General features: G+C 35.2%; 1 protein-coding gene and 1 non-coding gene across 9 annotated transcripts in view; one reads left to right on the top strand and one right to left on the bottom strand.

Annotated features, from left to right (window-relative positions):
• ARHGEF28 (Rho guanine nucleotide exchange factor 28) overlaps nucleotides 1-18,084 on the bottom strand; it is a 264,414-nt gene that overhangs the window by 78,378 nt on the left and 167,952 nt on the right. For all 8 annotated transcript variants that reach the window (XM_015590473.1, XM_025047883.1, XM_025047885.1 and 5 more), the window contains 5 exons: nucleotides 17,504-17,625; nucleotides 13,549-13,829; nucleotides 8,343-8,550; nucleotides 5,788-5,899; nucleotides 1,900-1,942 (listed from right to left, as the gene is read on the bottom strand). In XM_015590473.1, the coding sequence (XP_015445959.1) occupies nucleotides 1,900-1,942; nucleotides 5,788-5,899; nucleotides 8,343-8,550; nucleotides 13,549-13,829; nucleotides 17,504-17,625 (766 nt within the window). The remainder of the gene's footprint in view (nucleotides 1-1,899; nucleotides 1,943-5,787; nucleotides 5,900-8,342; nucleotides 8,551-13,548; nucleotides 13,830-17,503; nucleotides 17,626-18,084) is intronic.
• On the top strand, nucleotides 4,009-4,127 carry LOC112480774. Its single transcript, XR_003046765.1, has one exon. It is a non-coding gene; the product is annotated as a 5S ribosomal RNA (ribosomal RNA).

The raw sequence follows: 18,084 nt of genomic DNA, 5'->3' as shown, positions 1-18,084 counted from the left end.
CCACAGCCACCTCCTTAGAGAACTGACTAGTTAATAGACTCTGTAAATGTCCATACCTCTTGTGTCTTAAGCATCCTAATTTGCTTAACAGGCTTGCTTTGGGAATGGAGAAAAAAATACATTTGACAGCTTATAAAGAATCTTTTCTGGCACACCATTTGTAACCTCACAAAGTGTCATCCAATGTCTAAGAGAACAGTAGTATGGTGAGAAGACCTATACCTCAGAATTAAAGAATGGTAAGGTCAATGAGGATTTTTTCTTTTTTTTAATGATACATAATGTACTTTTATGTATTTATTTATTTATTAATTTTTTATGGTGACATTGGTTAACGAAATCCAATAAGTTTCAGCTGTACCCTTTAACAGTAAATCATATATATATATATATATTTACACTGTGTTCACCTTTCTTTCTGCCACCACATATTTGACCCCCTTTTGAGGTCAAGAAATCCTCTCCCCTACTTCCTAGGAGGAGCACAACTCTTTCAAATAAAGAAAATTAATTTTTGTTTACTCAGCTCTACTCCCAATTCTCCATGCTACAGAAGACTATATCAAGAACAATTTTTCAGTTTTGATTTAAAACTTATACATGCAGCAAAATTTACCATGTATCCTATATACTTTTACAAAATGACATAAAACCGTACCATTTAATCTGTAATCTCAAAGGCTGATAAGACCTGAGACATGACAATATAAATTAAAAAATACTGAAACACTAAGTATTAAAAACTCGGATTAATCATCCAACCTGGTAGAAATGTGAATATCATAGACATGACACACTGTCCTATTATAAGAATGGGTAATGCAACGTAACCTCTGAGCAAATATGGAAGGTTGATTGATAAGTGTAAGCAGCTTAAAACAGAGCAAGGCACATAAAAAACACCCAGCAATGGTCAGCGATGGCTGCTCCTGCTATTTATTATCATCATTGTCATGATGTCATCTTCATCATCATCCTATTCTTAAAAGGCATTCTTAGCCTTCCTCTGGCTTTCTCATTTCAAAATTTCTATTCTGGTCTCAAAAATATATGAATGAATAAAAGGAGGCTTTTCTTAGTGATACTTTTATTCTAAGATTTAAAGCAAAATAGTCCATCTTGATCTATTTATTAAAAGGTTTCAGAGTTTTAGTGTTAATATTTCCCAAATTAAAACCATTTTCCTTTTTCACATGGTCTCTTAAAGCCAAACATTTATGCCTTTTTTGATATTCCTGTCATAACCCGAGGGCTATTTCACACAAGTTGTTAGTTACTCAAGGCCAACAGATCTCAACAATCTTGCCTGCTCACACTAGTCAGTTACCCAAACTTTATTCCAGTGACAGTTTTACCTTCTACAGAAAAAAAGCTTAGGCATAAATCTTTCAAATCTGCATATCAATCATAAAACTGATAATGCTTAAAGAACTTTCTGCATCATTTACTCTGTTTCAAACTTAACACTTCTAAGCAACACTCCATGCAGACAGACGGTAGAACTGTTTAGGCTTTCTATACTTTCTATAACTGATCACCCAGGGGCCTGTTACCATAGTGATGCTTCTTGTCAGGGCAGACCAACCTATCTTGATGCTTTTCAAAACCAGGCAGTCCGCACTCTGCTCTCCTCAGTCCTATATGTTGGAAGTGTTTGGCTTTGACAATACCCCAAAAATAGAATATATTCTGTCTTCAGTCCTAAGGGCTGCACATCTGGGGACTGAAAGGAGCAGCTGGCCAACCTATGCTGATACAAATCACAAAGGAAGCCAAGAATTCAGGCAGGCTCATTACATAGAAACCTCACAAACTATTAAACAAATGTCAAAAATGATACGCACACTTTCCAAAGATGGATCAAAGAGTCACTCAGGAAATTTGCAAAAGTTAAAATACCTTTTTTCTCTTGGGGGCTCCGGTAAGCTGTAAGCTCTTTGTTCTACAAGACACAGAATAATAAAATGAAAACTAAGGCAGACAAACTAGCAGTCATGTGTTAATCTGAAATGTACACACTCAATCGTATTGTTTTCATTATATACACCACCAGTTATGAAAAAATAAGTCACTTTATATAAATAATGCATTGCTCTGGATATCTTCATTACTTTCCCTAGTTTGGAGAGAATGGAGAAGAGGCCATAACATGGCAACGTGTAATGATTTTAAGAACTAAGTTAGCATCAGCAAAGGGCAGCAAACATTTTCAGGAGTGCAGAAAATTAGTTTTATTTTTTTGGATGTTTCTCACCAGAGCTTCATCCCTTATTTGTAACACTAATTCCCAAACATATAGAATCAATAAATATCTCAGCTGCTTTTTAAGCAAAGCCCAAAAGAAAAGACTTGAAGGTCAGCCTAAGGAAGACTCCATTTTAATAAAGCTGCAATGCCTTTATCAAATCCTAGCAGCGGCCAGTCCAGAGATGTGCTTTGTCGCTCATAGGAAAGGGAAAACCACCTTTCCCATTGGACTTGTCGGGGGTAAGGGGCAGGCTCATGCAAGCAGCTTAGCGCCATCTTGTTTTCGGAAGGAACTAGAGTACTTACTACAGGGATGGAGCAGAGACACTGATTTAGACAGTGAGAGAGACTGAAGGATGGAACGGCCACTGTGGAGCACACCATCTACAGAGCAGGGACAAATCCTTTACTGTTACAATCCAGAAGTGCGAAGAGGCAAAATGAAGACGCAAAGGAAAATGGGCCAGATATGTAAGGAGAAAAACTACTAACAGATACCCCCTGAAATGAGTAAATATCAATGTTGAACCTAATATTATCTTATAGGCAAAAGAAAATCTACTTTGAAAAATTTGAAGGCTTTATTTTACTGTTGTTAAATGTTCCGCAAATTAAGTCTTGGGCAAAAATCAGTATCCTTACTGTAAATAGTTTGAGGTGCCAAGAGAATAAGCCACTTGTCCAAAATAATCTAGCTAATAAGATAACAGAACTAAAATCAGGAAACTGGACAATGTTTAATAGTATTCCATCCATCAGTGCACAGATATTCAAAAGTACATTCATTTCATTCCTCAGATTTTTAAATGTAGAACACTTCTGTACATCTTGGGGAGGTAATAATTATCATCTCAATATTTGATAATGTTCCTTTCTATCTAGACTCACAACGTACCAAAGGGAATTATGTATAGGGTTGGACTTTGTTTTATGTATATTAGCATTAAGTAATAAAGGTGCCACCATTGCACTCCTGGTTCAAAAAAAAAGCATAAGACATGATAATAAGTAACCTTTTGGAGAAGACAAGGAAGAGAGAACACAAATAAGAATAAAAAGGACAGAAAGACCATCGTCTCTTTGTTCACCTATGTTACAGCTCATATATGGGAGTTTTCCACTGGGGCAAAAGGAGATTTGGGGTGTATTCAAATTGAGAAAATGCTTAGGACTATTCAAAACTCATAGATAGAAGATTTCTAACACCACAGATGTCAATTTACCTCTGATTAGTTTAAGCAAATTAAACAATGAAACATTAGAATACCTCTTTGAAGTAGTCAAGGTTTCACATCTGTGCTTTGGTCACACACAGTTAAAATTATTCATTCTTAAGAGTTAATTTATTCTTCATAGTCCTACAGTTTTGACTGACCTAAATGGTATCAATCCAAACATTTGCAACCACACAGTAATATCTGTTAAAACCTGTGTACATTTAGTGCGTAGCCTCAACCTAAATTGCTTGTTTGGAATTCTTACCTTCTGGAGAGTATCAAACTTCATTTAAATAGCCCTGGTTTTAAATATAATATCGCAAGATAAGCTTTTGTTCACAGAAAAACCAAAGGAATTACTGTCAGCTTTTGATTCTTTCTCATTCAAATGCAAAGGCTTAAGGATTATATGTTAGGCAAAGATATCCTTCCTGATTCATTAAAGAATTCAAAAGTAAGGGCTCTTTTTCCTTATAGACAAGCAGTTCCTCTCAGTTATCTGTTTCAAACTTCATAACTGTCTGACTTAAAAAAAATCAGAGATGTCTATGGCCACGCTACCCTGAATAAGCCCAATCCCATCTGATCTTGGAAGCTAAGCAGGGTCGGGCCTGGTTAGTACTTGGATGGGAGACCACCTAGGAAGACCAGGTGCTGTAGGCATAAAAATTTTTTTAAAAGAAAGGATTGTAAGCTGACAAGGTTCTTGCAATCTGTGAGGTCAACCAAGGGTTGCCGTGCATAAACAAACAAACAAACAAACAAACAAACAGAGATACTACAGATATAAAGGCAAGGCCACCATTTTGCACACTTCACAGAAGACTTAAAACTATTTTCCCAATAGCTACAGTATAAAGTTAATTTGCTACCTAGGACTATCAGTAAAAAGGTGCCATTAAAAGGAATCTCAACCTAAACTAAGGTTAGGGATACCTGAAGATTCTAGAAATATTCGTGATATTAAAAAAAAATAAAATCCAGGGCAAATTTAATCCATTTTCTTTTCCTGTCTTCTAAAAGGTAATTGTATCCTCTTTCTCTTAGTCCTTTTCTCCATCTTTCCATTCCAAAAATTAGAACTGACATATATCAGTGGTCTTACTTTCTCCTCTCCAAAAAGACTTCGCAAAAAGATAAATGGGAAAAAAAAAAAATGCCTAGTAGCATTTTGTATTTTCTGTATCTTGTCTACTATATTCATTTAATAAATATTTATTGAACACCTCTCGTATATAAGTCGCTGTTTTAAGAAGGCAGCACCAACCACGGAGACTATACTTTCAGTATTGTTCTACATAGCATAAAAATGCAAAATAACAACAATGGAATAAAGCAAGAATTTTAAAAAAGGAAAGAAAAAAGAAAAAGTAGAATAATTCTATTTTGAATATTCTACACTGGGAAAACTATATTTCTTAAGCACATCTCTTGTTTTTTGCATCTTTTAAGAGTCAAGGAGAATAGACAAAAAAAAAAAATTATATAATCATTGATAAAAATTTATTATGTAATTTATTACGTAATGCTATATATTACAGATTAACATGAATATTTCCAAATATGCCTTTAAATGTAATTATTACATAATATATTATATATAGAAAGTATAAAAAATTACATTTAAAAGTAAAGTCGAAAATGGGGTGGTGGCTGAGAGGGGCTACAAGGTCAGCTCTAAGTTGCTCATAATTGTCCTATTTATTGATCTAAATTTACTTTTAAAAATCCATCAAGCTATATGCTTATAATTTATACCCCATTCTATAGGCATACTATATTTTGATTAAAACTTTAATGTATAAAAGTTACATTTCAGATGGCTTGCACTGGCACAAAAATGCTGGGATATATTTACTCATGCTTCAAATATGTTCTCTTATTTTGACTCTCTAAAGTTCTTTCATAAAGAAAGAAAGAAAATCTATTTCGTGGTGGTTTGCCTCCAAAGAGTTAGACTATTTCAGCAACTTATATACAGGGCAAAAGTAAGTTATGCATTTTACTTATATAAAATTCTCTAAAGCCCTCACAATAATGAACTAGAATAAATTCTAGTTTATACTATCCTTGAGGAAAACATTTTATTCAAAGAATAAAGTAACAAAAAGGTGTGTACAAATTTATAATTTCATCAAAATCAAATCTTTAACTTGTCTGATATCCAATGAGTAAAGGATTTTGCTAAGCTTAGAAAAATCAATTGTGAAAATAAAATTGAAAATCCCCACCTGCCGTTCTTGTATATTTTGTGTAATTTTACTAACTGAAAATCTGCTCTGAAATAGAATACTTTCAAAACCAAATGGTAAATAATGCTCACCTTCACTTGAATTGCACACTGTAAAATCACGCACCAACCGAGTTTTTCCTAAAGAGATTTTGGGTGATGAGCAGGAATAAGAACGTGAGCGGACTCCAGAAAGCAATGATTCCTAAAAGAGACCATAATAAAGTTTTTTAAAAATGCCACACAAGACTTGAAAGTATATGTTCACCATAAATGTTACTAAATCAGCATCTTTGTAAAAATATTCAATCTGAACATTTCTAATGTAATCTTATTGTTTCTGTTTGCCTCTCACAATTTTCAAATTTTAAACTTTTAAATTTTATTGTCTTTCAGTGCTTTAGTAAACTTCAGTTTTGGGAACAGTTCTTACATATACTTTAGGATACAAAAATGACATTCCAAACAAGTTGGTTAAAAGTGTAAAATTAAGTCAAATGACTTTTCCTCTAGTATATTTAAAGATGAGTTTGACTTTTTCTCGTCTAAGTTTTCGGTTATTTTTATTTTATAATGTAGCATTTGGGCAAAATTCGATATTAACTAATACCTCCATACTTGATGATGATTAGGAGGTAGAGGAATAGCCACTTACAATGACAAGAGTTTTAAAAACTTACAAACGGCTATTTAAGTTTACAATGTTAGCTGCAGCCTCTAGGGAAGAATCATCAGGTCAATACACAAATCTTCCTAGGCTGTACTCATCTTTTAATAAAACTTCCATCCAGTACTTCCTGGGATTATATTTGAATATCACTGATTTATTATGCATCTTCATTTCTTTTAAATGACCTGTCATTTTTGTTCCTGTTTTCTCGATTACATACAATTTCTGTTGTAATGTTAGCAACATATGTGAAAATGGCAGATGCAAAATAATTAAAACATAGTTTTCTTACTTGTTCTAGAAAATTTAAATGAATATGCAACAGAACACCACTAAAGCCATTTACGGTGCCCAACTCCAATCCAATAATGGCCTCATGGCCTTAGAATTGATCCCATCCACCATTTGTAAGATACCACTTAAAGCTAGGGCTAAAATAAAGTAATTTAAAATTTATTACTAAAATTAAGCCATCAGCAACTGTCCTTCACAAGCACTGGTCTCCCTTCTGTTCTCCCTAAGTGAAAACACATGGTTTCCCTAAATTCATCAGTTTAAAGAGCCTGGAGGAAAGTTGAAAACAGATGCCTAACCCTGCTGCAAACAGTCCTGGGCTGTGGCTACCCTGACTGTCTTTTTAGGGAGGACCCTCTGGGCCTGGATGTCAGAAAGGCCATCCCAAGCCATCCTATAACCCTAACAGTGAGCTGGCCACAAAAGGCCCTCATCAAATGCCACCCTCTGCATTTAAGTCATATATGGTAATCATTTTGCATAATAATGGGACTTGAAAATTATCCAGAAACTCCTGGTAAAAAGTTACACAGGGCAATTAGAGGCAAGGCTAGATATATTTTAAAGGACAGATTCTTCTTAAAAGTGAACAATGTGAAACTGTTTCACAAAGATTGAATTACTTTTCATTCCAAGTAATGATGAGTGCTTCATGATTCCATTCAAAATGCAAAACGAAGAAGGGTCTATATTAACAACCATATCCATTTCTTATTATCCAGAAATATCATATGACCTTCAGGTTCAGAAGATTATGACAGTTCTACTGGCCTCAGAGCTGAGGGGGAAGGAGCGAGGATCTGTGGTCAGAGACCTGGATCTGAGTTCTGACTATCACCGAGCTTGGGTAAACAGGGCAAGACATCGCGCCTCTGCGGAACCTCATCTACTCGAAAATTAAAAGTATCACTTACATCCTAGGCAACTTATGATAGTTATATTTTGTACATACATAAACATGTCTTGTATATTGTAGAGCATACTACAAAAATAAAGCAGTATCATAACATCCATGTGTCACAGTAAGAGCTGTTTGGGCATAGCACACATTATTTTACCTTAGTAAACTCAATTTAAAACGAGACAAGTGGACAATAATACAAATCAAAATGGAAGAAAACATATGTCCGAACACAAAAGGGCTTTCTCTGCAAGATTGGAGGAATTTAATTTTTAAAAAGAAACAACTATAACAAAGTGAAACCCCAATGAGAAAGTGCCAATGAGAAAAATTCTGTCTCCTGTGGAAAACTAATAAAGTTTATGGTGTTCCAGATTAGTGCATGCGGCCAGGAATACTCAACATCACCTCTGTCTTAGTAATATCTTACCTCATCACTTGGGCCAAGAAAAGTTTTATGTGAGCAAAATAAGTTTGATCACTTAAATCCACTTAATACTACCAGTTTTCTCCCTTTGCTTAAGAGATGATGGTAGAAATTACTGTGTAAAATAAAAAAATTTTCCAAGTCTATGAAAAATTACATGTGAATTAATGAAAACAAATCAGCTCTTGTAAATAAGGAGTATACAAATTAAAATGAGAAAAATTAAAACGAATCAGGTAGCTCATGGGTCTCAAAAAAATTATGCATGTGAATAAAACGTTTTTCAGAAATGAATTAGATTTAGACAACACATTTTCTAAGCTTAGAATAACCCAAATGAATACCAACAAGAATACCTTTGACTGCGGGTTACTTGATAAAGAAAGTGACTCAGTCCTGGAGATGTTAAAATCTGGTTCAGTGTTGGTCTCAAAAGAGTCCAATTCGTCCCCACTAGGAATCCCAGATCTTGAGGAACTCTGAGACACTGGCGTGTGACAAGCGTGGGGCTGCTCTGAAGGCCCTTCGCCTTCACTGTCGGCATCCAAGACATCGAGACTAGAACTAAAGCACAAAATGAACAAGTAAATGATCGAGAAAGCAGAGTCATTGTTTCTATTTCTCTGAATTCAAATTATGTTATTGGTGTGAGGTACAATGGGTCCTCATTTAATTGCTAACCAAATTTATATTTAAGAAGTTTTTGTTGTTTTTTCCTCTCAAATATTCTGTTTTTCAACGAAATTCTGTTTCCCCAAGTAAAAATTTCTTCTTTGCAAAAACCACTTCAAGTGCTCTAAGAAACAAAAGCTGGTTCCAGTTAGTGTTATCCTATTGCTGTTTTGTAAATGTAATTATTACAAGCCCTAAATAGTTACCCTTAAAATATTAAAAATATAGACAAAATAGAGTCACTGGGCTGTTGGGGAAAGGGGTGTTCTGGGAGGATCTGCAGTGAAAATATGCAGTGTAGCATTATCTGTATTGTCCCTGGGCTGGAAAGCTCAGGAGGGCAGAGGCACAGGGAAAGAATGATGAGCAGAGGTTTCACCCCAGAGTTGTTGTAAACTCATAGGTCAGACACAAGCCCAGCGAGTGTCAAGTCATAGGTCAGACATGAATCAAGTTAGGTCCCAAATTTGTCATATTAGATTATCATAGGTAGAAATTTTTTAAAAAATTATTCCCATGAAAAATCTACCTCAGAAACAGGTAGTACTTATGCTCATCTACTAATGCTTTTCTTTCCTCCTTTATCTTTGATAACCATGAAACTGAAAGGAAAGAATTTGACCTTCCACATTCCTGGCTGGTTCCATAACATTTACATTTTAAACCACTCAAACTTTGAGGCCAACAGCTTTCACAGCCATGCTAATTGCATGGTGCATTTTTTTTTTTAATTAAATGTATTTGGGGTCTCTGTCACTTTCTTTCTCTCAGTGTTCTTTACTCTGTCTGTCTCACTGTCCCTCTCACTGTCCCTCTCACTCTCTGCCTCTGAGAGGAGACCACATTCCGTCTGTGGAGTGTTACCCCTTTTCTAATTAACTTTCCTTTCGTCTCTAAAAAAAGATAAATTTATCTGGATACCATTGGTTAATAACATTACATAAATTTCAGGTGTACAATTTATAATACGACATCTGCTTACCACCCAAAGTCTAGTCTCCTTCTGTCACCATATTTTTGACCCCCTTTACCCTCTTCATCCTCTCCCCTACACCCCTTCCCCTCTGGTACCCACCATGTTGTTGTCCTTTTATAAAACAAAAAACAACAAACAAACAAAAGGAACAGTGTATTTTTTTAAAGTTTTTTTTTTTTTTTTTTTTGGTTGTTACAGTTCTGGGATTAAATTTTTAATAACAATATAATGAAACCATCTTGATTACAAAACTCTGAAAAACCTGCTTGGGTTATTTTTCTTTAAAAAAAAAAAATAGGCTATTTAAAAGCCACCGAATATCAATGTAATAAATTACATGACATTTGGTACTACATACGTCTCTAATCCAAACACTAAGATTAGTCGCTAGCCCTCCTTGGTACCAGCGAACCCAGCAGTAAGTGAAGGCCACGGCTGGCACCACTGAAGTTCCCAAAGCGGGGTGTTTTCCTTGAAGACTCACTGAGAGCCTTCACTTTGGCATTGAGAAGGAAAGGAAAAATTGGAGGTGGACTTCACACTTTAGTTTAATTTTACACCCAAATCTGTTGGAGTACATAAAATTATCTCATGAAAAACTAAAGCTTAGTGTTAAGAAAACCCTTCTAGTAAATGTTGGTACTTTGAACATTATAGCAATGTAGTTACAGATATTTTAAGGTGCTAATTCAATGATTAAAGTCCTTGATTCAATGATTATCTGGAGGTAGAAGCAATCTAGGGGTGGGATAGTTGGTCAAAGGTTTGTGGAAGTCCTGTGCCTCTGCATTTGTCTTTCAACTTGTGATCTCTCTACTAATGAAAATTAGTTCAAAAATTAGTTCAAATGGTTGGTTGCCTGTAACAATATCCTATTTTAACACAAGCCTGTCCAGTTATATACAGCATTTCTCCACTATGAATACACCCTGGAAGTATCAATGAGTATTATTTTATTTTGCATATTATACTTTAAAACATTTCTTTTTCTAATTCAAAATTGGGCTGTGGTTTTTCTTTGTTACGCTATTAACTTAAGATATTCAATGTTATAGACAATATTCTTTAGGTTTACCTCTAGGTTCATTTTACAATACCATGTTCTAAAATCCCATTAGTGGGACAGAAAATCAATTCAGTAGGTTATGACCAGACTTTTCTTTTAAAACAGTATAGAGCAGAAAATGTCAGAATAAAGTCCACATGTTATTTCATAAAACACTTAAATTTTATGTGTATGGTCAGGAGAGGGGATGGTTCACGATGTGACAAGCATTTCTTACTATGGAAAAATAAACAAACAAAAAACGGTTTTAAAGATGTAATTTAGAACAGAACATCTGTCTTCTATCACCGAATTTTTTGTTGTATAGTTTTTTAAAATAAATGTTGCATTGCTTATTTTCCCCTTGTAGCTTCTTAGAATAGTTATTAAGTTTAGATAGTATAATAGTTACTTACTGTGCATACTATTTTACTTTCACCAAAATATTGTTTTAAACCTTAGAAAACTTAGGACTTAGGTCCCAGTCAGCCTTGCTCCCGTGTTAATTCAGGTTTTATTGTGTGCCCTGAAATTGATTCTTCATTAGAACTTCTAGTCTCTCAGCCTATTAATTCACTTATTAATGAACTCGGCGCATTTCACTTTGAGTTCATTATATCTTGTGTCACACACTCCCACCACAAAACCCTCTGAAGGGAGGGTCCCACGGCCATTCAGGGTCAAAGTGGGACTTTCTGGGGATCACACATTCTTTCTCCTAATTTCTACATTTTTCAGAGGGGACAGAATTTATAGGAGATAAAGTTGGCCCGCGGAACCAGTTGGAGTTTTTCTCTTAGGATATCTTCCTCTCCTTGTCCAACCCCTCAACCAGCTGTGACATTTTTCCAGAGGCTTTTAATTACCTTTACTCAAACTGGATAGTTTTTCTTATATTCTAAAATAGCTGCAGCAGTAAGATGTTTCAACGTCCCAGAGCAAGACCATGATTGATCAGAAAGCATAATTTAGAGTGCCTGAGAATGTTTGTATAAGCAAAGCACAGAGCCCATTTGTGTCTTTTCCTCCTTCTGTTCCTACAGTAGTTCTTGTAAAGCTGTAGTCCCCAACCTTTTTGGCACCAAAGACCGGTGCTCCTATGAGAATCTAATGCCAGATGATCTGGGGTGGAGCTGAGGTGGTGATGCTAGTGCTGGGGAGCAGCTGCAAATACAGATGAAGCTTTTCTTGCTCACCTGCCGCTCACCTCCTGCTGTGCGGCCCGGTTCCTAACAGGCCATGGCCCAGTACCAGTCTGCAGCCCAGGAGTCAGCGACCCCTGCTGTAAAAAAACTTATTCACTTCTTCAGACCTGGGTCACAAACTGGACAGACCACAAAGATCCTACCAGAATGTACTAATAACACACAGCTAAATCATTTTTGCAGAACTGTGTAGACTCTCGCCTTGACTGGGAGCCTCTTTTCCCAAGCAGGTAATGTGGAGAGTCCAAAGTGCCCCATCAATTCTATTTATGACCACTCAGTATCTTTAGACCATGACCACTCAGTATCTTTAGACCCATAATTCACAAAATACAAATATAAAGAAAATCTTTCATTATTTATGTATCATAAATACCCTTGGTACCAATACCTGTTATAAAGTGTTACAACCTCAAGTGGTTGTATATCAGTACAAAGTACACCACAGTACCTGGCACCTAGAGATTGCTGCTTTCCCTCCCTTTCTCCCCTTTCTGATCAACTAAATCTCTGCCAAATACTCATTCACCTATGTGGATGTTCATTCCTAGATAATTATACATACTCACATATATGTGTGTTCTACATTCATTTTGATTCATGATTTTATGTGTGAAAATGAGCATATAATCAGAGGTCTAGGGCATGGGGGAAAAATAAGCTATTACCTAAGCAAAGTGAACAGCAGAATAAAATGAAATTAGTGGCAATTGGCGTATTTCCTAAAGAAAATAGACGACAGGCTGGGTGGATAAGAAAAAGATACAAAGATACAAACACACATACATGCATGTACACACATAAATATATACTGTCATATCATATACAATAAAACTATTATTTTAATAATATTCTTGTATATATAAGAAAATATATGCAAGGTAAGTTACAGAGCATAAAAATGGAACGAACACCCATGATCCCACCCAACTTGAAATGTGAACATTGGCTATACTATTGAAACCCTTTTTTATTCCTTTCCATTCCCATCCCCTACATTTCCCACTAGATGTAACGCCTATCTTGAATTTGGGATTTTTTTTCTTCATTGCCTTGGGGTTTTGTTTTATAGCTTAAACAGACATGTAGCTGCCCTATAATAATAAATTGTTTGATTGTGTTTAATTTTGCACTTTATAAAAATGAAACCTAACTAAATATTTTGCATCTTACTTTTTTGTTCAACTGCATGTTTTTGTGATGCATATTATGTATATGTAGTTAGTTCATTTTCACTACTGTATAGTATTCTGTTGTATAACTGTATTGTAATTTATCTATCCATTCCCCATTTTGGTTATTTGCTGCACTATCAATATTCATGTGTATGTCTCCTGGGTCATACTTCTGGGTCATAAAATGCATATCAAAAAGTTATATAATTTTCATGCCTATCAACTATAATAGTAGTTTCCATTGTATGCATTTTCACCAAAACATGGTATTGCTAAACTTTTTCATTTTTGCCTATGTAGTGAATGTAAAGCATGTTGTCAGTTTTCCTAACTGTCTTACTTTCAAATCAAGGACTATAGAAACCTAAAAGGGGGCAGGTTTTGATGTAGAGATAGAAGTGGTAAAGACAATAGAAAATAGAATTTTCTAAGTTCAGCTACAAGGTTGTCTGATTTTCTACATTGTTCCTCTAGAATAGAATACCTTACCTTCTATCCTTTAGGTGACTTTGCTCCTTTTCAAGTCCACGAAGACCAAGGGAAAGATTCAAATTGGAAGCACATGAACTAGGTGGTGATGCGAAGGACTGCTGGGCTTCAGCATTTGATGTCGCTTCCTTGTTCTCGCTTAGTGGGTACATGCCAGGGCTGGTGTCGGTAGGAAGGATGTACTTGCAGCTCTGAGGTCCCAGAGTGGAACCTATGGATTCGTGGCAGGTGTTCGTAGTGATTCCCTCTATATTTATATAGCTAATATCCAAATCACCAACCTGGTGGTCAGAAAAAAAATATTTGCTGAGCAAACGTAAGACAGATTGGCTTAGCTAAGAATAAAATTTTCTCAATTTAAAAATCTTCTACTTTGTCTTTTTTGTTTTGTTTGTTCTTATTTTTGTTTTGTTTTATGTAAGCAGAGAATTCTTTCATGGTATGCTTTTGTTCATTTGGCTGCTATCCCGTAATTCACGAAATGAAGAACAATTGAGTGTTTTAAACATTTTATGAACCTCTGACTCAAAATGAGGAGGAAAAAAACTAAAAAGTAGACAGCTTTATTTAAAAGACAGCTTTATTTATAGGAGTCTGGATAATCAAGATAGTGACAGTCACATAAATTTGAGTGCCCCAAAAAACACTACCAAAAAAAGTAGGAATAAAACTACATAAGATGCATGGACTTAGCATAACTAGAAGACAGAAAATGCCCCCAACTTCAAATTACCTGTAAATAAATAAAATAAACACCAAATCTCAGCAAGTAACCTATCATATTCCTGCCATAAGTCTTTGCAGAGAGTAATGGCAGTCTGGAAAATTCTGCATGGCAGAGAGAAAAGGGGGTTAGTGGAGAGCCTAAGACTGATCTAAAAATCATCACAAGAAAAAGTCCAGCCTACATGTGTGAAAAGGGTCCCGGCTGATCAAAGTGCTTGCTTTGGGGCTTAAAAGTACAGGTGATCTGATCTGGTGGTCATCTAGACATCACTTCTGGGGGAGAAGATGGTGAAAAGAAAGAGAATGACACCATTTACATATAGGATGGTAAAGGAGAAATGAAGCCAAAGGGGAAAATTTAGGGTCCTAAATCAACTATCATAAGAATTTACTAAGGCAAAAACAATCAAGGAATACTCAAACCGTGGGTGTAAATCAAATGAGTAACAGGATATTGACAATGACTCAAACTATCTCCCACAACATACTTAATTTTTTAATAGTAATTTTACTGGGGAAAAAAAAAAAAAAAACTTGGTAGATCAAAGATACCATCACCAGTAATGGCACAAATTAATGTCATGTGCCTCTTGATACCGTGCACTGAGAGTACAACATCACTTCTGTGATATTCCTGCCAACCACACTAACGTGAGTCTAATCATGAGGAAATGACAAGCAAACCTAAACTGAAGGACATGCTTACAACAACAGAAAACCTAGTGTGTACCCTCCAAAGTTATCAATCTCATAAAAGACAAAGACTAAGGAACTGTCCCCAGATTAAAGGAGACTAAAGAGACATCACAACTAAATGCAACATGTGTAATTGAATTTTCTTTTGCTACAAAGAACTTTATTGAGACAATTGGCTAAAATTGTATAAAGTCTGTAGACAGGTAATAATACTATATCAATGACAATTTCCCGATTTTGTAACTAAATGTGCCTGTGTTAGAGGACGATCATGTTTTTAGGAAAATACATCATGAAAGGTTGAGGGGTAGAAGGGCACCATATTTTTAATTTACTCTCAAATAGTTAAAAAAATATATTTATACACATATTTTAAGCATTCACATTCACACACACATAAACATATACTCAGAGAATATTAAAGTAAAATATTAACATTCGGGGAGTTTTGATGAAGCGTGTAACAGGGATTCTTTGTACTGAATTATGTAGGTTTGAAAAGATGTCCAAAAACAATGCTGCTGCTGTTGTTTTCTCAAAGTAGTGTATATGACAGAGTAATTTCCAAAGTAGTTTTATTGTGTGACTTTCCTCACCATCTCATAACCTTGAGAAATCATGAGAAAGAGCATCACAAACAAGCAAGCAATCTTTTAAGGTTTCTATGCTAGGTTGAAAGAGATGAAGGAAATTATATAAGATTCTTTCCAGATATTGCTAGAAATTATTTTAAATATACAGAATTTGGACTCCTTATGTTGTTCTTACTATTCAAATGGACCTAGGGACAATAAAAGAAATGATAGAATACCTATACTACACCAATATAGTGAACTTTGTGACTTGATTCCAGGTTTTTAGTTTTATTTCTGTTTTTATTACACGTATTCAGGAATTCTCTGCTATATTTCAGTTTATCAATTAGCCTGTTTAAGTTTTCCTTAAATGTAGGCTTCACATTATTAAAGCAATACTTTTCTCACTGAAAATGTTTTCAAATAGAAATTATATCCTAACTTTATCTTTAGTTTGTGAAATTTTGTATTTTTAACGTATCTTAGAACATATAAAGACAAAATTTTCCCTCTCATAATACTGAGTCATGTACAATTTTAGCTATTTGAGGTAAATGAAAATATTATAGTATTCACTGAGGCTCAGAACTAAAAGGACCAGAACTCAAGAAGTATTTCATTTAAGTGCTGAGAAAATATGGCAACAGAATAAAACCATTAAAATCAGAATGTGCTAGAGCATATCAAGTCCAATTTCCCTGTATTTTCAAAGAAGGTCCCCAGAACTCTCACTTTGTCCTGAACTCTGTGCCTCATCCTAGACTTCATAACTAGGGCTCACATTCAGCTGCTTTATACCAAAAACTATACCAATTATTTATTGCCTACTGTCCATTCTGATTTATTGGTTCCTCTGTCATTTTGGAAGGCAGCTATGCTAACCACTATACCACCAATGCTTCGGTCCTCTGTCATTTTGAACATCATCCCAACCTATGCATTTATACTATGCATCTGATATAACAATGTTTTATAACACAAAAAGAAAAGGCAGAGATTCGACTGAAGGGCTAAAATTGAGATCTACTAGACAGAAAAAAGTTTATACCGCAGAAACCATCTGTAAGTAATAGGGTATAATATATGCATACTAACAACAACAAAAAAGGATAAAATGCCTTATTGCTCTATGAGTATATATATGGTGCATTTATACGGAGACTAGCTTTTTTAAAGTCAGTGGATAAGACAGAAATTGTGTGTTGTCAGAATTACCCTTGAAAATCCCTTAAATCTCCCATAAATTAGGACACACAGAAATCTTCAGATCTATAACTATAGTTTAATATTTATAAATATTAAAAGTTAGGGTCACTGAGCTAGAGGAAAGAAGCAAAGATAGGATAAATCTATATGTAGATGTACATTCAAATCACTGACCTTTAGAAGATTTAACTCACAAATCTCTATCAGGCAATGGGAAGGGAATTCTAAAGGGTTCCAGCTTCCCTGTAACATGACACCATTCTATTTTAATATTAAAGCTCTACAACCTTATTACATGTCACCAGGTATGTTGTAAAGATTAAATAAGTAATTTATGTGACAGCATCATATGGAGCTGGCATCAAGCTCTTGCTCATCCAGCTCTTGCCGGATTTGAATACAAATACTACTAAATCAGATCATATACACATTGTTTTTTGAAAGCTATAGAGAAAAAATTTGCCTCTCAACTGTCATTTCCTATTTTGGCAGCATTGGAGAGCTCACGCTCTTCTCATTTGGCAGTGTCATAAGACTTTGCCCTTACGGTGCGCCTTGGTAGGGTAAGGTGTGCTATGTTCTGAAGGAAGGACCTCAGTTAAATGCTTCTATGATGAGACTCCACTGAAGCGTCACTGGAGTTGCACTTAGGCTAAAATTTTCAGAGGACCACAATAATGCTTAATTTATTTCTCACATTCTCGGGGTTGGGAAGAGGGCAGATTTACCTTGTGACATCAGTCACACCTTACCTGATCTATCACCATGCAGTTAGCATAGACTTCATCACCACCGTTCAGCATATCGGAAAGCCGGCCTGCAGCATGGAATGTAGGGGGATACTTGGATTTTTTTTGGACATCAAAGGAGCGATCTGGAGGAAAAATGAAAACAGGATGAATAAAGTAGAAGGAATTTATTCTACAGTCGACCTTTACCTTCTTAATCAAACCATAAGAAAAAAAAAATTAAGATTTCATTTTTTTAAGATGACATTTTGCTTTTTTCACTTAAGATCTACATGCATGTATTTTATACATCCAAACCTCCTCAGTTATCTAAAACCTTCATAAAGAATAACTCATTCTAAATAAGTTGTGCCCATTTCAAACACTATTTTTCGAATCCTGACAGATTTTTGTAAAATCAATTAGATTTCTCCTTTCAATTTCTAACAGACTACACTAAAATTCATTTATGAAACATTTCACTTGGACGTATCAGTGATTGTGCTGTGATCTTCAAGTCCCATTGACATGTTTAGGCTCCAGACCCTCTACTAAAGGACCTGAGATAGTACACGGTCTCGCAGTTCTGGCTCTGTTGTGCCTGC

This window comes from Pteropus alecto, unplaced genomic scaffold, assembly GCF_000325575.1.
Source record: "Pteropus alecto unplaced genomic scaffold, ASM32557v1 scaffold20, whole genome shotgun sequence".
Taxonomy (NCBI): domain Eukaryota; kingdom Metazoa; phylum Chordata; class Mammalia; order Chiroptera; family Pteropodidae; genus Pteropus; species Pteropus alecto.
This window is presented reverse-complemented; position numbering and strand designations above follow the sequence as displayed.